General features: G+C 37.0%; 1 protein-coding gene across 1 annotated transcript in view; it reads left to right on the plus strand.

Moving 5' to 3' along the window:
- The first annotated feature begins 6,398 nt into the window (after window positions 1-6,398).
- The window catches only part of LOC136044002 (uncharacterized), a 50,512-nt gene continuing 34,019 nt past the window's right edge, over window positions 6,399-22,891 (plus strand). The window contains exons 1-2 of the mRNA XM_065729090.1: window positions 6,399-6,793; window positions 18,890-19,025. Of these exons, the coding sequence (XP_065585162.1) occupies window positions 6,773-6,793; window positions 18,890-19,025 (157 nt within the window). The 5' untranslated portion in view covers window positions 6,399-6,772. The remainder of the gene's footprint in view (window positions 6,794-18,889; window positions 19,026-22,891) is intronic.

Raw genomic sequence — 22,891 nt, forward strand, 5'->3', positions numbered from 1 at the left:
CAAGTGTTGTGAAATATTTTATTTGAATGCTAATCATTTTGAGAGGCAACGATATAGCGTTGCCTATAGTAAAGATCAGATAAACTTCGGAGAGGGCTCATTCGATTGGATATAGGAAGCTCTAGTGCCCCTCTTAAGAGTCAAAAGTGATCGCAGGGCAAACAGCCCCCCCCTCGCGCCTTATTCTCAAAAATCCCTTTGATAAAAATTTTGAGATAGCCATTTTGTTAAAATTAGTTCAAAACCAGGGAACAAAAAATCCAAGGTAAACACAACCCCCAACGCCTGGGATTAGGCATTGTAAGTTATGCCCTGGAAGCATATATGGTTCTTATGGAGGGGTTGCTCTTATAACCTTCTCAGGGAGCTTTTTGATCTGGAATTAAAAATTCTAGCTTATTTTTAAAAGTCTAAGATTATAGAGCAACTAGACCCCCCCCCCTGCGCCCTTTTTTTCCCAAACTCACTCAATAATAATTTTAAAATGGCCATTTTGTTAAAAATAGTTCAAGATCCCAGGGAAGATCCCAGATACAAAGGGAAGGGTTAAAACTTATGATCTTGGGGCTAATAGAGTTTTTTTTATGGAAGATGTGGCCATAAGAACTTCGGAAGGGACCCAAATGATAAGAAATTGGAAGTTATAATTCAATTTTTAAGAGTTAAAAGTGATTCGATGGCAACTAGCCCCCAACCAAACCCTCTTTTCCCCAAATACGTTCAACCAAATTTTTATTTAGCCATTTTGTTTAAAATAGGCCATAGATAACAAAACTCTAGGGATAACACATCCCCCAGAACCCGGGAACAAGTGTTGTAAATTATTTCATTTGAATATTAATCGTTTCAGAGGCAACGCTATATAGTTGCCTATAGCAAAGGTCGCATAAACATCGGAAGGGGCTCCCCCCAGAACCTGGGGGCAAGTTTTGTAAATTTTACAATTTAAATACTAATTGTTTCAGAGGCAATGCTATAGCGTTGCCTATAGTAAGAACATACGGCTCCAATGTTGTATTATTACTTATTATTTTTTTCACAAGAGGCACTTCATATGGATGGGGTGGTCGTATAAGCTTTGAAGGGGGCAAATTCGATAGGCAATTCGATATAGGAGGGGGAATATGTGGTTCTTATGGAAGGGATGCTCACATAAATTTCGGAGAGGACTCATTCGATTGGAAATTGAGAGTTCTAGTTCATTTTTTAATTGTCAGAAGACATCAATAATGACGAAGACCACACTGTCTTTCCATAATACAAATACAGAAGAGAGAATAATGAGGATCTTTTTTCCCAAGACAGTGAATGAAAAAAACCCACTTGAATATTTCGATCCTATATTTAAGGGCCGTTATCAGAAAAGATAATAATAAAAATTAACACAAGAAACGCTTACAATATAAGTTCAATCTGATTTTTAAAATATCCTTGGCATCATTACTTCTTAACGAAAAGTTCAGCCAAGACTGTGTAATAAAAGCTAACATTTTACAAGCTAAAAAGGTTCATTCATTTCACTAATTGTATTTATTAAAAATTGGAATCATTTCTTACTGCGATTACATAAAAAAAAACTAGCTTTTGTAACTGAAAGTAAGGAGCGACATTAAAACTTAAAACGAACAGAAATTACTCCGTATATGAAATGGGTTGTTCCCTCCGCAATCCCTCGCTATTTACGCTAAAGCTTTTAATTGTTTTAAAAAGTAGAATTGTGGCAAAGACTCAAACTTTAGCGTAAAGAGCGAGGTATTGCGGAGGGAACAACCCATTTCATATACGGAGTAATTTCTGTTTTAAGTCTGTTTTAAGTTTTAATGTCGCTCCTTAGTTTCAGTTAAAAAAAACTAGTTTTTTTTATTTAATTTCTGAACGTTTTTGAATTAACGTATATTTGATTTTGGCTCTCCACACATAAATTATTAAAATGAAATTTGCATATTAATTACTTTTTTGGCTAAATGGCTTTCTCTTAGTTTTGATCATACGATTTTGAGAAATAAGGGGTGGGGAAGGAGGCCTAGTTGCCCTGCAATTTTTGGTTACATAAAAAGGCAACTGTAAATTTTAATTTTTAACGAATGTTTTTATTAGTAAAAAATATACGTAACTTAAGAATTAACTTACGTAACAAACTTTTATATTCTTAAATTTTTATTATGTATATGAGGGGTCTTGTACCCTCGTTAATACCTCACTCTTTATACTAAATCGTAGGTTTTGTCCCAATTCTTTAAGAATGACCCCTGAATCAGAAAGGCTGTAGAATAAATACGTTGAAATTACTAAAAATACTATAGCATAAAGAGTGAGATATTTATCTCCTCCTAAATACCTCGCTCTTTATGCTAAAGTATTTTTAGAGCCCCTCATATGCGTAATAATCTCTGTTCGTTTTAAGTTTCAATGCAACTCCTTACTTTCAATTGAAAAAACTTTTCCGTGTTTATTTTTTCATTGTTTTTTTTATAGTAATTTTAGAAAATCCTGCACCCTTTCCATTGAATTTCTGTTCCCCCATGACATATTTCTCCAAGGAAAGATCCTCCCACACAGCCCCCTCCCCTCAAACCCACCCCCAAAACCAAAAACTAACACTGGTTAGTTTGGTCAAAAACACTGGTCAACTAAACACTGGTCAAAGTTTGTAACTTGCAGCCCCTCCCCCAAGGACTGTGGGGGAGTAAGTAATTCCCAAAGACAAATTTATTATGGTTTTGACTACGTGGAACAAAATGGCTATCTCAAAATGTTGATTCGTTGACTTTGAAGAAAAAGTGAGCGTGGGTGGGGGCCTGGGTGCCCTCCAATTTTTTTGGTCACTTAAAAATGACGCTAGAACTTTTCAATTCCGTTAGAATGAGCCTTCTTGCGATATTCTAGGACCACTTGGTCGATACGATGACCCCTGGAAAAAAACAACAAATAAACACGCACCCGTGATTTGTCTTTTGGCAAAAAATACGAAATTATACATTTTTGTAGATACGAGCTTGAAATTTTTGCTATAGGATTCTCTGATACGCCAAATGTGATGGTGTGATTTTCTTTAAGATTCTATGACTTTTAGGGGGTGTTTTCCCCTATTCTCCAAAATAAGGCAAATTTTCACAGGCTCGTAACTTTTGATGACAACGACTGAATTTGACGAAACTTATATATTTAAAATCAGCATGAAAATCCAATTCTTTTGATGTATATTTTAGCATCAAAATTCCGTTTTTCAGAGTTTTGTTTACTATTGAGCCGGGTCGCTCCTTACTACAGTTCGTTACCACGAACTGTTTGATGTTTGCCGTCTCCGCAGCTAATCTTGTAGTTCTTTTGGGATTGGGCTTTTTTTATTGGTTCCTATTTTTGTTTTATTTTGAATTAGATTATTTTCTATAATTGGTTTTGTGTACATAGGGTTGAGTATGTACTCACCAAAGTCTCTATTTAGGGATGCATTATTATTTAAGTTTTGTTTGATTTCGATTGCTTCGCGGACAGTTTGCTTGATTCCTAGGTCTTTACTAATTAGAATTGTTTCGTCAATTAGAACATAATGGTTTGGATTTTCAAAAATATGATTTCTTAAAGCTGAATCGAAAGATATGGAGCTATAGATTTCAAAAATATGGAGCTTTTAGATTTCAATACTTTCTTTGTGTTGCTGCAATCTAGTTCCCAAATGTCGGTGGTTTCGACCAATGTAGTAGTTTCCACAACTACATGGTATTTTATACAACCCTCTTAGATGAGTAAATGGGGTTTTATCCTTCCAGAATCGAAAACATTCATTATACTTCAATTATTTGTGAAGAAAACAGGTAAATTTTTTTTAAAACAAACTTTTTTCAGTTTCGAAGTAATTTTCGGGATATAAGGTAGGTAAATTGTGCTTGTGGGTTTATTCGAATCATTTACTTGTTTGGGATTTAAGGCTTTAGAGGAATGTAATTTTAATCTTTGAGCAATAACACTCTTTATGAGAGAAATAGGGTACCCGTTGCCAAAGAGTATGTAATATTATTATTTTTTTAATATACGGTTCTGAACAGATATTAAGTACTCTATCCACAAGAGATATTACCACGCCTCTTTTAACCTGTGGAGGATGGTTAGATCTGAAGTGAAGGTATCTATTATTGTGCGTAGCGCTTCTGTAAACCGTAAAAACAAGTTTATTCACACTACGTGAAGGCTCCCTCTTGGTGCCTCTTGAGGCACAGTTGGACCTTATGTCTAAGGTAAGGTAAAAGTAGCTCCTTTCCCATAAATTTAAACTGAACTAATTTTTAAGGGCACTGTTTTATGAAATCCTGATATCAAAGTTAATTCAAGAGGTATTTCCCAAAGAGAAAAAAAACGAACTTGGCAGTTCTAAATAAGAAAAAAAAATTTTTACGTAATTCTATTATTTTTTTTTACCAAGCTACAATATAATTACTTGTGTTGTATGTCCTAATCAATTATTGCCTTATTAAAACTTAAACTAAACTTATTCGCATGCTGACCAATGTTCTGCGTTGCGCAGGTACCGATCTTCTGATTCGATGCCTTCGCCCGGGAGAGCAATGCGTGGTTGGGGGAAAATCATCCAACACTTCCCGTGTTTTTTCCCCATGTTTCTCCAGATACCCATTCAGAGCTGGGCCAACTCTGACTGAACTTACAGGATCACACCATTGACTCTGTTCTGAACCAAATTAAACAAAAAAAATAGTTTTTTTTAACTGAAAGTAAGGAGCGACATTAAAACTGAAAATGAACAGAAATTACTCCGTGTATGAAAGGGGCTGTTCCCTTCTCAACGCCCCGCTCTTTACGCTAAAGTCTGACTCTTTCTCTAAATTCTACTTTATTAAAGAGTAAAACACTTTAGCGTAAAGAGCGGGGCGTTGAGATGGGAACAACCCCTTTCATACACGGAGTAATTTCTGTTCTTTTTAAGTTTCAATGTCGCTCCTTACTTTCAGTTAAAAAAACTAGTTTTTTTTTATTCAATTTCTGAACGTTTTTGAATGAATGCATGTTTGATTTTGGCTCTTCGCACACAAATTATTAAAATGAAATTTGCAATTAATTCTTTTGGCTTTAATTAATTCTAAATGGCTTTCTCTTAGTTATGATCAGACGATTTTGAGAAATAAGGAGTGGGGAAGGAGGCCTAATTGCCCTTTAATTTTTCGGTTACTTAAAAAGGCAATTAGAACTTTTAATTTTTAACGAATGTTTTTATTAGTAAAAATATACGTTACTTAAGAATAAACTTACGTAACAAACTTCTATATTCTTATATTTTTATTGTGTATATTAGGGGGTTTGCCCCCTCGTTAATACCTCGCTCTTTACGCTAAAGTTTAAGTTTTGTCCCAATTCTTTAAGAATGACCCCTGAATCAGATAGGCCGTAGAATAAATAGTTGAAAATACTAAAAATACTTTAGCATAAAAAGCAAGGTATTTAGGAGGAAAAGAACCCCTCGTATGCTTAATAATCTCTGTTCGTTTTAAGTTTTAATGCCACTCCTTACTTTCAATTGAAAAAAACTTTTTATGTTTATTTTTTCATCGTTTTTTTATAGTAATGCTAAAAAATCCTGCGCCGTTTTCATTGAATTTCTCTTCCTCCAAGGAAAGATCCTCCCACATAGCCCCCTTCCATCACCCCCCCCCCCCCCCAAACCAAAAAATCCCCCTGAAAACGTCTGTACACTTCCCTATAACCATTACTGTATGTAAACACTGGTCAAAGTTTGTAACTTGCAGCCCCTCCCCCGGGGACTGTGGGGGATTAAGTCATCCCCAAAGACATAGTTATTATGGTTTTTGACTATGCTGAACAAAATGGCTATCTCAAAATTTTGATCTGTTGGCTTTGGGAAAAAAATGAGCGTGGGAGGGGGCCTAGGTGCCCTCCAATTTTTTGGTCACTTAAAAAGGGCACTAGAACTTTTCATTTCTGTTATAATGAGCCCTCTTGCGACATTCTAGGACCACTTGGTGGATACGATGACCCCTGGAAAATAAAAGAAACAAAAAAACATTGTCTTCTTGCAAAAAATACGAAAATCCACATTTTTGTAAATAGAAGCTAGAAATTTTTGCAATAGGGTTCTCTGATATGTTGAATGATATGGTGTGATTTTCGTTAAGATTCTATGACTTTTTGGGGGTGTTTCCCCTATTTTTCAAAATAAGGCAAATTTAATTTCAAAATAAGGCAAAATAAGCACAACAGAATAGCAGACATGGTTATTTGCATCATGTCTATTGTAAATCTCTTTACCAGAAATATGAACCGTTTTAACGGTTTAGCATTTAACTTCTTTTGATCAACCTGTAGCTTTAATTTTTCTTTTGTCCAAGCAGATTAATGATTTTGAATAGAAATCACTTTGAATAGAAGTCACTCAACAATAACAAAAACAAAGTTTGATGAATTTAGTTATAATTAAAGTACTGATAGCTATCTACCAAGGATGCTATGAATGAAGAGATCAGTAACGAGAGGAAAATTGAAATTTTGACCAGTGATTTTACTAATGAAAAAGCAAGACTGTTTGCGGCGTCTGTCCCAGTGTTTCTTAGTTCGCTTGTTCTATTGCTTTATTTCAGTGTCCTAATATTTAAGTATTGTGAAAATAGGTGTTCAACAATAAAAACTCCTATTTTGTCTATATCTCTGCGTTCATCACAATCAAAAGTGAATACTGACAGTGAAGAAAGTACTGACAGTGAAATCACAAAAATTTTAGAAGCAACAGAATCTTATCCTCAAGAGTATGAATATTACAATGATTCAGGTAATTTCGTTTTGTTTATCGTATTCAAAATATAAAGTATTCAAAAATGATAATAGAAATTATTCACGCTTGGATCAGATTTAAAAGCCATTATAGAAAGCTAACTGATTTTTTTTTATCTAATTTACTTTATTTTATGCCGAACAAGTAACGACAACATTAGAAAAAAAAATTATTTGACTGCATTTTTGCTTAACTGGTCTGTGATTCAAAAACGTATTTAGACTTAAGCATTTTATAACACAGAATGGCTTAAATACAAAATGGACTTTGATTGATGTCCAAAAAAAAGAGTAGCCAGGGGTGGATCCAGCCTTTCATTCTAGGGGGGGGGATGATTCTTACCGAAAAGAGTGGGGGTATTGTACTTTTTGTAGGCCACAAGACTGACTTTATTTTTCACGTTTTAAGTTTCCCTGGCGGTCTCTTGTTTAACGAAAATTTGGTTTTCATAAATTACAATAATGATTACAAAAACTGTACTTGATCAACTGACAACTGTTTACAAGCGAAATTCAAGCTTCCTGGCTCCACTGTTCGCAAACCTGTCGATTACTCTGTCAATGCTGATATTGATGTCGCGGTGCACATTAAGGAGGGCCAAACCACTGAGTCTAGTTTGCTCCATCTGTGCTCTGAGCCAGGTTTTCAGTTTGCGTAAAGTTGAGAAGCTACGCTCGGCAGATGCCACGCTCACTGTAAGAGATATAAAAATATCAAGAAGTGAGCTGACATAAGGATATAGGTGTCTGTCTCATTCCTTGGCAGTTTCTTCCACTGAACTAGGAAAAATACCTCCTTCTCTCTTAACCCGAAGCCATCTACTTCTCAACACATGCATCTCTGCCAAAATAAGTGTTGCCCTGGTAGACGCGACGGTTAAGCCAAGAAGTTGACCGTCCATGCTAGAGATCTCTTTGACGGAAGATTGCAGCAAATCATCAGTACAATTCACAATATTTGATGGCAGCAGTACGTTTAACCAGAAAGACTTCAGCGTGTCTCTTGAAAATCGGCTCTTTAAGTCACTTATGACTGAGTTGAGCATAGGTATAAAAACAACACGTCAATAATATTCTTCAGGCGTAGTATGAGGAGGATTATTTCAATGAACTTGTCTTTGTGTAATCCTTGGAACTTCAACAGCCAGTTGGATTTTTTCTGACAATTCTTTTACTTGCTCGAATAATAATGCGAACTCTTCGTCACACGTTTCCCGTCGCTTTGCTAGAACATCCAAAAGATTGGAAACGTGGCCATCGGCAGTGACCAAGTCCAAAGTCTTCTTCTGGAATAGCCAAATAAGAGGCAAGGTCAGAGCGCAAGTACTGTGTAGACATTGAAGGAAGACCACGAATTCCGGACTATGTAACGCTGTGACAAGCGTCTTTGCCTTCGGAGCGGTCACTGATTCACTCCAGTGACTAATGTGTTCCAAAGACTGAATGATTTTTGGAAGTTCGGACACAAACTGCATAAGTGACTCGTGTCGCTCGATCAACCTCGTCTCGCCGGTTCCCGTGAGCTGAGCTTTTAGAACCTTATTCAAGACGAAATTTCTCTTCGCAGATGCATTAAAAAATGCAACAACTTCTTTTATAATGCCTATGGCATTTCTGATGCTAAAACAGCTGAACATCTTGACAAAGAAAGGTTCAGGGCGTGGTTAAAGCAGGGACAACGAGACGCATTTTTAGCTTTTTCTGAATTTCAACTACAGCACCACAGTTATTTGATACCATCATTCCACGCCCATCCGTACCGATTCCAACACAGTCAAGTAAATTCAAACCCATTTCTTCTAAAAGGCTTAGAACTAGCTGGCCAATCACTTTTCCGTTGACAGTCGGCTTTTTGTCTGCAGTGGAAGGTTCAAAGGTGGCATGATGAACGTCGACAAAACCTATGAAGTCCTCGAGTCTATGGTTATCGAAGGCATAGCAGAAAGCTAAACTAAGTTGCAATGAATGTGACACATCTTTGTCTCATCGAAAATGATTCTGTAATACCTTGCTGACTTTACTCTTTCTAGAATGACACCTATAACTTCTTTCACACAACGCTCAATCAACTAGTTTTGAGTTGTTTCAGTTGTTCCTTTAATTTACTGTCGCCAATTTCAGCACGATAACGTAGTAGTTCTCAGAAGTTTCCTTCATTGGAAAGCGGCATGTCATCCAAGTTTAAGCTGCCATCATCCCAATGGCCCCTCAGTGGAATATTCTGCCTTCCTAGAAATATGATTGATTCCAGAATCGGCTTAAGCCTCTCTTGGTTTTCTGTTACTTGCTTCATTCGCTGTGTTTGTTGACACAATTATCTACAGATTCGCGTGGAGAATGGTAGGCTCTTAGAAACGACTTTCCAGCCTCTACTGCGTAATGGTGGCACTGGAAAGTATCATGTACTGTCAGTTCTCCATCTTTTCCCAGTAACTTATCAAATTTTGTGACAGGCTTTGTAACCAGCTTTTGTAGGGGAACCTGTCTGTTTGAACCCCCGCTAGCCCCAGTTCCAAAAAGAGGGCAGTATTTGCATAAAAGGCCTTTCTGGGCAGCAGAACATAAAAGCCAGTGGAAACTCTGCTAATGAAAATCGTTCAAGTGCCTTTTTTCGTCTTTTCCCTGCTTTAAATGAACAGAATTCGGCATTTGGTATTCAATCGGGAGTGTCCGTGGCCTCTCCAGAAGCTTGCACTTTATTCGGTCGTCAATGGCATGTATTGTACCGATGTGGATCCCAATATCGTTTTCCGGAGACAGGGTAGTGGGTGGGGGTGTTGTTGAATGATCACTCTGAATGCTAACGGGGTTAACAGAAGATTGCAAAATGTTAGGAATTTGCAATTGAATTTGCCTGTGTTCGCCACTTCCAACAGAACTAATTGAAGAGCTACTTGCAGTTACAGTTACACTATCCATTCTACAAGACTTTGAAATAACAAAGCTGTCAAGCGTCTTTTGTCCGCGTTTTCCCGACATCAATACCGCTTAAACGACGAAAATCGTCGTGACACATGCATATTCAAATTTCGTTATACACTGAAACGAAATGTTTGTTTTGACACTTCAGGTCCGGTTGCGTTGCGCAACCCCACCCACTTCCAATGTTTACATCAAACAGGGAGGCGAGAACCAGTGTTGCCAGATCGGACGGAGCGGATTATGCATCCTTGAGCCCAAAATTATGCTTTTTTGGACAGATTTATGCTACGCTTCTATATTTTCCCAGGTTTCACGAAAAAGTTGATCAGTTAAGACAAGTCGAATTCTGTTTTATCTTGATAAAGGTTCTGAATAGAATATACTTTGATAATAATAGCCTAATAATTTTATTTTTAACCCGCTAAGGGAACAAAAGCGGGGTATAAACGAAGGAAGTAAATAAAAAGGTAAAATAGCATAGAAAATAAGTAAAAAGGCTTTTTATGTCTAGGGGAAGGATCTTGGTTCACAATTTGGTTTACGTTTTTCGTCTTTTTTCGAAAGTCGTCTTTCTTCTCGAAGCAGTTGGCGGCATTTGAAAAACATAGTGTCTTGCATCATCATCAAAATTTTACTTCAGATACATTAAAAAAGGAAGGAAAAAATGCGGTACATATTCAATGATCTTCTTTATCTTCGCTTTCGGATTCGACTTCTTGACCAGGGGGTGGGGTGGCTACGTAAATGTTCTTGGAATTGTGGAGCTTGATCAGATTGTCTGTAGGGACATATTTGTAGCAACAGAATTCCCTAAGAGAGGTATCCTCATAGAAGGCAATGTAGCTCTCACCATAGGTTCGTTTCCAGAGACTATACTTAGCTCATGAAAAGGCTTCCAATTTTATGTTTATCATCTCCTGTGATGTTGATGTTGTGCTGGGGCTCCACCTTTACCTCACCGTGGTAATGGTCAGCAGCAGGCTGACCATACACTCCGAGGAAAAATTTCAGAATTTCCGATAGCCATTCACTCAGAGTAACACAAGTTTGAAGAACTGGCTGACAGCCATCTAGAGATTGGCAAAACAGGCATGTTTCTCTAGTGGCACTGAGGATCCTTTAAGGTAGCCTTTGTCTTTGGGGAAAGACTTGTAGTTCATGAAGTGTCTACCAAAAACTATAATCCCCGTGCTGTAACTAGACACCAGTGATAGATTTTGGTAGATTAAAAAACAATATCTGATCAGCATAAGCTTTTCACAAAATCTTTTGGAGTTTTGGCGAAAGTTTGGTGTCAGCTGGTGTGTAGTAGCTATCAACCAGTTCTTGAACCATGAACCATTGCCTATGGTTGAAAGGGCTAGGCCTAATTACACTGCAAAATTCTCTCCCCGCTCACCACTAACAACAACATGAAACCCCTCTAAATCTCAAAATTTCATCAAACAATCATCTTCACCAATCCAATCCAACCATTCACCACATGTCTCTAATTTCAAATATCTTTCGTGCGCTTTTCTTTGCCATAGACCATAGACCACAGGATCAGAACAAAAAATACCAGATGGTTCGTTGTCTGGCGCTGTGCTGAAAATTTTACTTTAGTTTGATCGAAAAATTCGATAAACTATCTTTGGTTTTCGTTTTACTGATGTGACGTTATGAATTGTTCTACATCGTCTTAGATTATGCTACAATTATGCTATCTTAAGGAGGATTATGCTTGGATGCTTTTGGTTCCTAATTATGCTACGTTCCGCATAAGTATGCTACATCTGGCAACACTGGCGAGAACTAGCTAAAATTTACCGGGTGAACTGTTGCTATGCTATAAGGTGACAAAAAATACTCGAGGCTAGCTTGATAGTGGAAAAGCTGTGGAATGAACGAAATGTAAAAATGTTTTATAATCTAGTTACAGTAGTTAGAACATGAGTTAATGCAGACCTCCGTAAGTGCAGTTAAGAGAAATTACAGCCCGTCTAAAGGGGGGGGGGCAATCGCCCCCCTCGCCACTCCCCTGGATCCTCCCTTGAGAGTAGCCTAAATAACTCTTATCTAACCCGTATCTTAGTTTTTGAACTTTCGCTATTATCCTGTTTATTTTTGTCCAGGCTTAAAGGTTTGATACAGCCACCCTGTGGAACAAGAGCTAAGAGCTCAAATGGCACTTGTGACGAGGTCAGAAGAGCCAAGAGCTCATATGGTATGAGCTCTGGCAAAATTCCAAGAATCAATAGATTGCTTTAAAAAGAAAATCAGAGGCTTAATGCCGGTCGGAATTTAAAATAAGAGCTCTGAGTCACAAGGTCCTTCTAAATATCAAAATTTATTAAGATCCGATCACCCACTCGTAAGTTAAAATACCTTAATTTTTCCAATTTTTCCTCTTCCTTCAGCCCCCCCAGATGGTCGAGTCAGGGAAAACGACTTATCAAGTCAATTTGTGCAGCTCCCTGACACGTTTAACAATTTTCATCGTCCTAGCACGTCCAGAAGCACCAAACTCGCCAAAGCACTGAGCCCCACCACCTAACTCCACTAAAGAGAGCGGATCCAGTCCGGTTACGTCAATCAGGTATCTACGACATTTATAAGCGTTTTCCAAGATTTCTGGTTTCCCCCTCCGACTCCCCCCAATGTCAAAAGATCTGGTCGGGATTTGAAATAAGAGCTTTGAGACATGAGTTCCTTCCAAATATCAAATTTCATTAAGATCCGGTCACCCGTTCTTAAGGTAAAAATACCTCATTTTTTCTGATTTTTCCAAATTAGTAACCCCGAGCTCTCTCAAAGAGAACGGATCCGTACCAATTATGTCAATCTCGTATCTATAACTTGTGCTTATTCTTCCCAACAAGTTTCATGCAGATCTCTCCACTCTAAGGGTTTTCCAAGATTTCCCGCTTCTAAGATTTCTGTTTCCCCCTCCAGCCCTCTGTGTCCCTGGATACAATTCGAATTGAAAATGTAGCATCTGAGACATAAGATTCTTCTATATATCAAGTTTCATTAAGATCCGATCACCCATTCGTAAGATACCTCGATTTTCACGTTTTCCAAGAATTCCGGTTTCCCCTCCAACTTCCTTCAATGTCACCGGATCAATCTCACCGGAGTTCTATAGCACAATATCCTTCTATATATCAAATTTCATTCAGATCTGATCACCCGTTCTTAAATTACAAGTACCTCATTTTTTCTAATTTTCCCGAATTTTTTCTCGTTTTTTCTCATTTTTTCTCATTTTTTCTAGTTTTTTAGAATTAAGCCCCCCCCCCAACTCACCCAAAGAGAGCAGATAGGTTCCTGTTATGTCAATCCTATATCTAGGACTTGTGCTTATTTTTCCCACCATGTTTCATCCCGATTCCTCCATTCTAAGCGTTTTCCAATATTTAGGTTCCCCGCCAACTCCCCCCAATGTCACCGGATCTGGTCGGGATTTCAAATAATTGCTCTGAGACACGATATCCTTCCAAACATCAAATTTGATTAAGATCCCATCACCCATTCGTAAGATAAAAATACTTCACTTTTTCTATTTTTTCCGAATTAACCGACCCCCCACTCCCCCACCCAGATGGTCAAATCGCAAAAACAACTATTTCTAATTTAATCTGGTCTGGTCCCTGATACGCCTGTCAAATTTCATCGTCCTAGCTTACCTAGAAGTGCCTAAAGTAGCAAAACCGGGACAGACAGACCGACAGAATTTGCGATCGCTATATGTCACTTGGTTAATACCAAGTGCCATTAAAGTCGAATTCTTTCTTAAAGCCCTGACCTATTTAGATCGTTTTTGTGACCAGACATCGCTATGCCTTGTTTTCCAATCGTAGATTTAATTCTGCTTTTTTTCGTCTTTACCTCAGAGAGTTTTTTCAATGCCCTTTTCTTTAGCAGTTCAACTTCGAACATCATCTCACTTAAATTCTTAAGAGTTTGTAGATAAGAGATGAGTATTTTCAGTTTCCAACCACAAATCGCTTTTCAATACTTCGTTTACGATTCAATGTGATTCGCGCTGTCGTTTTGTCCATGCCTTTTTCTTTAGCTGTTGCGATTCTCACTTTTACTCCCTTTTATATATTATCCATGTTATAAGATTTGTTTTCTTTCGCAGCTTGTTGTAATTCTCGCTGTTACTTCTATTTGCATTGATATAATTATAGTTTTATTGTTCAGTTTTAAGTAGTAGGGTGGCAAATCAGCAATTTCAGTTGAATTAAGAAATTCGGTCTTTCATTCAATTCCTCTTTCCTGCTTATTCTTTACAGACGCTAATATAAAATATTCCTTATTCAATCACAATTTTCTGAAATAGCTAAACTCCGCAACAGCATAACTATCGTGTTATTGTTGAGTTTTAGGTCACATTTTCGTTTGCAATTTAATGTGAATTGTTGCTGTTTCTTGTTCAATATCTTTTTCTTTAGCTGTTCAGAGTCATTTTGTGTATTTTGAAAGTATTATCAATACTAATACTTGTCCTTCTATCAAACAGTTTGTGGTAACGAACTGTAGTAAGGAGCGACCTGGCTCAATAGTAAACGAAACTCTAGAAAATGGAACTACGATACTAAAAGATATATCAAAAGAATCGGATTTTTATTCCGATTTTAAATATATAAGTTTCATCAAATTTAGTCTTTGTCATATAAAGTTACGAGCCTGAGAAAATTTGCCTTATTTTGGAAAATAGGGGGAAATACCCCCTACAAGTCACAGGATCATAACGAAAATCATACCATCAGATTCAGCGTATCAGAGAACCCTACAGTAGCGTATCAGAGAACCCTACAAAACCCTACAGTTTCAAGCTCCTATCTACAAAAATGTGGAATTTCGTATTTTTTGCCAGAAGACAGATCACGGGTGCGTGTTTATTTGTTTGTTTGTTTTATTTCCCCAGGGGTCATCGTATCCACCAAGTGGTCCTAGAGTGTTGCGAGAGGGCTCATTCCAACGAAAATGAAAAGTTTTAGTGCCCTTTTTAAGTGACGAAAAAAGACTTATCAAGTCAATTTGTGCAGCTCCCTGACACGCCTAACAATTTTCATCGTCCTAGCACGTCCAGAAGCACCAAACTCGCCAAAGCACTGAGCCCCACCACCTAACTCCACCAAAGAGAGTGGATCCAGTCCGGTTACGTCAATCACGTATCTACGACATTTATAAGCGTTTTCCAAGATTTCCGGTTTCCCCCTCCAACTCCCCCCAATGTCAAAAGATCTGGTCAGGATTTGAAATAAGAGCTTCGAGACATGAGTTCCTTCCAAATATCAAATTTCATTAAGATCCGGTCACCCGTTCTTAAGTTAAAAATACCTCATTTTTTTCCAAATTAGCAACCCGGGCTCCCTCAAAGAGAACGGATCCGTACCAATTATGTCAATCTCGTATCTATAACTTGTGCTTATTCTTCCCATCAAGTTTCATTCCGATCTCTCCAATCTAAGGGTTTTCCAAGATTTCCCGTTTCTAAGATCTGTGTTTCCCCCCTCCGACCCTCTGTGTCCCCGGATCCGATTCGAATTGAAAATGTAGCATAGAATCTTAACGAAAATCACACCATCAGATTCAGTGTATCAGAGAACCCTCTAGTAGGAGTTTTAAGCTCCTATCTACAAAAATGTGGAATTTCGTATTTTTTGCCAGAAGACAGGTCACGGGTGCGTGTTTATTTGTTTGCTCTTTTTTTTCCCAGGAGCCATCGTATTGACCAAGTGGTCCTAGAGTGTTGCGAGAGGGCTCATTCTAACGGAAATGAAAAGTTCTAGTGCCCTTTTTAAGTGACCAAAAATATTGGAGGGCACCTAGGTCCCCTCCCACGCTCATATTTTTCCCAAAGTCAACGGATCAAAATTTTGAAATAGCCATTTTGTTCCGCATAGTCGAAAACCGTAATAACTATGTCTTTGGGGATGACTTAATCCCCCACAGTCCCTGGGGGAGGGGCTGCAAGTTACAAACTTTGACCAATGTTTACATACAGTAATGGCTATTGGGAAGTGTACCGACGTTTTCAGGGGGATTTTTTTGGTTTGGTGTGGGGTTTAGGGGAGGGGGCTATGTGGGAGGATCTTTCCTTAGAAGAATATTTCATGGGGGAAGAGAAATTCAATGAAAAGGGCACAGGATTTTCTAGCATTACTGTTAAAAGAATAAACAATGAAAATATAAACATGAAAATGTTTTTTCAGTTGAAAATAAGGAGTAGCTTTAAAACTTAAAACGAACAGATATTATTACGCATATGAGGGGTTCTAAAATACTTTAGCATAAAAAGCGAGGTATTTAGGAGGAGATAAATACTTCGCTCTTTATGCTAAAGTATTTCTAGTAATTTCAACTATTTATTCTACGGCCTTTCTGATTCAGGGGTCATTCTTAAAGAATTGGGACAAAATTTAAGATTTAGTGAGAAGAGCGAGGTATTAACGAGGGGACAATCCCCCTCATATGTATAATCAAAATTATAAAAACATAAAATTTTGTTACGTAAGTTAATTCTCAAGTTACGTATATTTTTTACTAATAAAAACGTTCGTTAAAAATTAAAAGTTCTAGTTGCCTTTTTAAGTAACCGAAAAATTGGAGGGCAACTAGGCCTCCTTCCAAAACCTTATTTCTCAAAATCGTTTGATCAAAACTAAGAGAAAGCCATTTAGCCAAAAAAAGAGTTAATATGCAAATTTCATTTTAATAATTTATGTACGGAGAGCCAAAATCAAACATGCATTAATTCAAAAACGTTCAGATATTAAATAAAAAAACTAGTTTTTTAACTGAAAGTAAGGAGTGACATTAAAACTTAAAACGAACAGAAATTACTCCGTATGTGAAATGGGTTGTCCCCTCCGCAATCCCTCGCTCTTTACGCTAAACTTTGACTCTTTGCCACAATTCTACTTTTTAAAACAATTAAAAACATTAGCGTAAAGAGCGAGGGATTGTGGAGGGGACAACCCATTTCATATGCGGAGTAATTTCTGTTCGTTTTAAGTTTTAATGTCGCTCCTTACTTTCAGTTAAAACAACTAATTTTGTTTTACTTAATTCTTTATAGAAGCTAAATTAACACGTTTCTTAATAAATTGTAATTTTTTACAGATATATATGTAATCAAAAAAGCCAAACCAATCAATTTGAAAAGAAAAAAATGTGTGAAAGACAAAAGATATCATGGAAACGAATGAACATCTTTGTGGAAATTATGCATGTTTAAAGTTGAGAAGTATATAATATACTAGTTAATTCTCTGAAACAAACTTCGGTATAAAAAAACGGTTTGAACTTCTCAATAATTTTCCCTAAATATGGGAGGAGCTTACGCAGAAGTTAGAATCAAAGCTTTTTAATAGTTTCGGTTGGTTTCGACAAGAGTTTCTCTTTACTTACAGTTTTTTATGCGAGCTGTTCGCTCCTAAGGCTTTCGAAAATGTGAAGTAGGGCTATTAATCCCTTTTTCAACTCCCTTTTTCTCATGCCAGTTCAATATTTGTAAAAAAAAACTTTGAAAATGACATTCATTCCTGAAAAAAAAATTCACGTACAAATATTTAGTAGGACGGCGGGGGATGGGATATCCAAAATTATTTACAGGGTTATTAAAACCACGGTTTTAAAGGTGGATTCTTCAAACAAACCTGTTCTGTATGGATGCTCCCCACAGAAACCAGTGGGGTGGGGGCGAACCACCCGAGAAACGAGAAAGAATTATACTTTATATATACATAGGAAATGACAAAGGTAACCATTTAAACTCAGTGAAAACAAAGCTCTTGGTGGCACTTACTAGCCATCCCCCCAAAAAAATTTTTTGGGTGACACCGAATGTGTCTCCTCCTGTCCACCTCTGTGTACGTAGGCATATGAATATAATCTTTTATGCTACAGAGAAAATGAATGTTACAATGAGAGTTGCGGTATCGCCCCAAGCACCAATATTAAAGGTGTACATCAAAAACGGTCCCAGAAATCAAATAGAATATGACATCATTCTATCACCCTCCTCCCCAAAGTCATTTTGTATTTGTCCGAAGGGTCACTGAGACTTAGGGAATTCGGGCAAAACAGCATATTCTTGGAGGCTTTTGACACACCCCGTCCACCTAAGCAAAGATCCACTTGCCCTTCTCCATAATGCAATTATGCAACGCTGCACATAATTTTACCACGTCTAATATGAATGAACTTAATTACATGAAGCTTTAAAATAAATTTGTATTGACACGTGTTATTTATGGGAGTATCTACACTTTTAGAACGAATGTGCCATCGCAAAGCATTACTATTTTAAAAGGGGAAGGCCCAAGATTTAGTTTTTCAATGAGTTTAAATTGATTCGGCTTCTCAAAATTTTTAGTGGGGGGCCGTTTAGTATAACATCTACAATAGAGTTTTCTTATATGCCTATACTGAATTCGAAGATGTAATACTGATCTAGATCACTCACTCTTTTTTGTCTTTTTTTTCACAATTTTTGTTGTCGTTTTTGTTTATTTTTTTTTTCATTTTGTTGTCCTTTTTGAAGCAGGGCACATTTTTTCAGACTCATAACTGTTGGTGGGTAACTTTAGACTTGGTGGGTAAAACAAATTTCGTATAATTGAAATTACCAGAGAAACCAGTACTTTTAGGTATATATTGTTATCAAAACTCCTTTTTCTAGAGTTTTGGTTACTATTTTCAGGGGCCTTATGATAGAATATCTTATGAAAACAATTTACAGCGATAAGGAGGGGGGTTATCACACAGCAGTAGTCTTAATCAGGCTTAGTACAAATGAAGGAAGATTAGAGATTTATTTCTCCTCCCCCCACCCACTCGCGACAGACCCTCTTCTTATTTAATCTGAAATTTTATGGAGAGTAGCACTACTTCGGCATTAAAATGCACTCTAAGACAGGAGTTCCCATGGAATCGATGCTCCAATGATATGTTGTGAACCGAAGGATTTGCAAATTACGTTTAGAGTTGAATTATTTTGAGCTGATATAAATAAAGTTCAGTCAGTTACATTATCTGTTCAGGTAGGATTTCTATTAACAGCAACCGTTAACGTTGTAATTCATTTGCTCTAATTAACAATAAAATAAATAGGCCCGTTTGCTTCTTCCAGATTATTTTTCTTATTCTTGTTTATGCCGTTATATTTCCTTTTCAGAGTACAGTAAGTAATGCTGCTTTAGAGAATCCGTCACAATTGAGTACCACGGTGACGGAGCAACCATTGGTTAACCATGCGGTTCGACCTCTCTATTCTTATTACACATCGACAGTCTCTTTGTCTCCGTTGACCGGTAAGTTTCATCAAAAATATCTTGACACCTTCAGCGTAATTAACAGATTGGTCCTGGTTGGATCTTTCTATTTTACTACCAACGTCAGGAATGACGAAATTGGGTTTAATAAAATTTTGAACTGACCAGAAAATAGCGAGGGAATGTTTCACATATCAGTTAGTGTTACTTAGGCCCCAAATACGAACTCCTATTTTTAAAGCGAAAGTAAAAATTTGTCACGCAAATCAACACAATATCTAGAGGGATTACTGGTGTATCTTGAATCGGATTATGCTATCAAAATTGGGTAGAAGCTTTTATAAACAAAGTACCCTTCCGTAATTCTAAACTTGAAGGCTAAAGAGACCTAGAGAGTATATAAATAATGTTGAAACATTATTAATTGATTTAATGCGGTAACAAGCTGAGGAACAAATATGGTTGTATTGTTTCATTACGTCCTTTTTTGTAGTAACCCAAATTTTACAACTTTGGTTGTACTGAAATGTAACACGAAAAGATTCTTTTAATAAAACGGTAGGCTAAATAATAGCCTAAAGGGTGTGTACAGGATGAGTCGAAATTGATATGACTAATGATTGGGTTTCTGCGTTTACTTCCCGCCACGCGGAAAATACCCTCGTGGAAAATATCGCCTGAAGTCCCCCCTGTGGAAAATACTGCCTGGAACCCCCCTACCACCCCGTAACCGTGGAAAATAAGGTTTTTCGAAATTTGAAAATTTTATTTGAGTTGTGCTTTTTTTCGTTGAGAAGGTCTAAGGAAAGTGAAAAAGAGAAACTGACACACCATAAGTATCTTAAAAACATTTTGTAAAAAAAAAAAAAAAAACGAAAATCCATTTTTATAGAAAAGGCCTCCATATGAATTTTTGTGACTTCTGCGATTTGGTGCCAGCGTAGAAAAAAAAGTAGAACAAAAATTTGGGCGAAAAATCATCAAAATTAAGCTAAAAACATATGACACCATAAAGTTTAAGAAGGTCTAGCTTCTCTTTGAAAGCAATTGGGAACCTTTTCGTTTGGAAACCAACACATTATTATTTTTAAGTTCATTAAGTCGTCAAAATCTACAAGTTAGTTTTTATGACACTTGGTATTTACCAAGTGCTATATAGTGACCGCAATTTCTTTCCGTCGGTCTGTTGGTCTGTCTGTCTCTCGGTTCCAGTTTTGTTAGTTCGGGCACTTCCATATAAGCTAGGACGATGAAAGTTGGCAGGCGTATCAGGGACCAGACCAGATTAAATTACAAATAGCCGCTTCTCCGATTCAACCATCTGGGGGGGGGGAGCAAACGAGATAGTTGAGAAGAATTTTACTTGCCGATAAAGCAAATGATTGTTGTTGTTAATTGCGACCTGCTGGTCTAGTGGTATGATTTCCGCTAAGGGTACGGTAGGTCTTAGGTTCGAATTCTGGACCACTCCAATTTTTACATAAAGAAGATCCGAAATTAGATACGTGATCAATATTGCGATTGCTGAAAGTTGGCAGGTATATTATGGACCGGACCAGATTAAATTAGAAATAGTCGCTTCCCCGGTTCTACCACATAGAACTATTACAAATCGCCATTAATAAATAAATGAAACCAAAAAAGAACAGAAACTGTAATAGATAAACCAGTCAAACTCAAAACGTGCAAAAATTGAATAACAAATGCTACACGTAAACAACAGACAAATTTCGCGACTTGCAGACCTTTCTCCGAGGGTTGTGAGGGATCCCAAATATTATGCTGCAACATTTTGTTAGACATTTATTGTAATAAAACTATCGTCGTTCGAAAAATTTAAATATTCTAATTTTTCCTAAATTTCAGTTACAATCTAACATCTCATTTCTTAAGCAGAAAAAATGAAATTTACTTTAAAAATACTGCTAATATTAACCAATACTATAACTATGTCGTGCTAAATCGGACCGTAACTATTCAAAAAAAACGTTACAGATCACGTAAGGGGGACTATGAAAAAACTGTGGTAGGAGTTTACCCCCCCCCCTCTGGAAAATACCTCCTGGAATTTACCTCCCAGAAAACCCTTCTCGCCTGATGAAAATACCGCCACATACGCAGAAAATTCCCCCAGGCGTTTCTCCCCCGCGGAAAATACATCTTCGGAAAATACCCTTCCCTCCTATGGAAAAATATCCCTGTGAAAAATACCCCCGTGGAAAATAAACTTTTCAAATTTGAGAATTTATTTGAGTTTTGCTTTTTATTTTCCGCATTGGGAGAGAATTTTGGTACTTGTGTATTATACACCAGTCACCCAGGTCTACTCTGTGTAAAACTCGAGAGCAAACCGGTTCCTTCGTTAGTTTTTTTCAGCTTAGCGTGAGACAAGACAAAGACAAGTAGCAAAATACATGGGAAATATAATTTGGGCTATATATTTGCATATAAGGAGTGGGGGTGGGGGGTAAATTATTTGAACAGTTCGAAGTCAAAAAATAATTCTTACTTCCTAATACGCAGAATAATGGTTCCTAACACATTTTGGGTGCACACCCGCTATACTCCACCCCCCCCCTCAATGTGAAAATATATAGCCCAGATTCTTTTTTCTAAAGTAGCAAAGAAAATGAGGAAAAAACCGATTTTGACTGCTAAAATTTTGACTTTTTATCCTAATTCTTTAAGAACGAATCCTGAAACACAATGGTCGTTTAATTAGAATAATAAGATGTGTTTTAAAATTCTATAAAAAATTTTAGCACCAAGAGCGAGGTCTTGAGGAGGAGGCAATCCCTTTTCGTTTACGCAATAATTTCCATTGGTTTTAAGGTTTGATGTTGCACCTTACTTTCAGTTGAAAAAACTTTTTTTTCATTTAATTTATGATTGTTTTTAAATAATACCGGGAAATCCGGCTTTCTCTTCCATGAAAAATTCCGGTACTTGTGTATTATATGCCACTCACTCAAGTTTACAATGGGTAAACCTCGAGAACAAACCGGTTTCTTCGTTAGTTTCTTTGTTACTTTAGAAACCAATTTGGGCTATATATTTGAACATTAGAGGGGGGGGGGTAAAGTATAGCGGGTCTACATGGAAAATGTGTTAGGTGCAATTATTGTGCATATTATGCCGTAAGAATTGTTTTATGACTTCAAATTATCTCCCTCTTTGTGTGCAAATATATAGCCCAAATCATATATTTCTCATCTATTTTGTCACTTGCCTTTGTCTTGTTTCACGCTAAGTTGAAAGAAACGAACGAAGAAACCGTTTCGTTTTCGAGTTTTACACAGCGTAAACATGAGTGAGTGGCGTATAATACACAAGACCCAAAATTCCTTCCCCTTACAAAAAAAACTCAATGAAATTCTTAAAATTTGGAAGGCCTTATTTTCCATGGATGGGGGGTCTTTTACGGGTGGGGGAAGGGGGAACGCCAAGAACCAAAAAACGTGGAATAATTTTTGGTGTTTTAAATTTTAATGCATTTTTTTGATTGCGTTTGAAAAAAAATACATTTCTTAATCTAGTTTCGTTTTTAATAATGTTTCAAAATCAAACTGTAGGCATTAATTCACCCCCGATCATTAACATTCCATGCAAGTACAGAGGTTGGAAGATCTTTTTCTAGTGCTGGGGTGTATATGATAAATGCCATGGTGGTTTACAAACGAAAAGAAAATAGGCACGAATAAAAAATTCTTCGTCATCAATATTTAAAAGAGCGTTATGAGACGTGCTATGGAATAGCTTATTTTTTGTACAAAAAAAAATATCAAAGATAAACTTATTGGTCGTTAATCAGTTTCCGTTTAAGTTCACATCATTATAAGACTTTATTTCTGCTTGTCTTAAATTTTGATTAATGAAAACATTCAACCAAAGAAGTTTTTCAAAGA

The sequence above is a fragment of the Artemia franciscana genome, chromosome 2 (assembly GCF_032884065.1).
Source record: "Artemia franciscana chromosome 2, ASM3288406v1, whole genome shotgun sequence".
Classification (NCBI taxonomy): Eukaryota; Metazoa; Arthropoda; class Branchiopoda; order Anostraca; family Artemiidae; genus Artemia; species Artemia franciscana.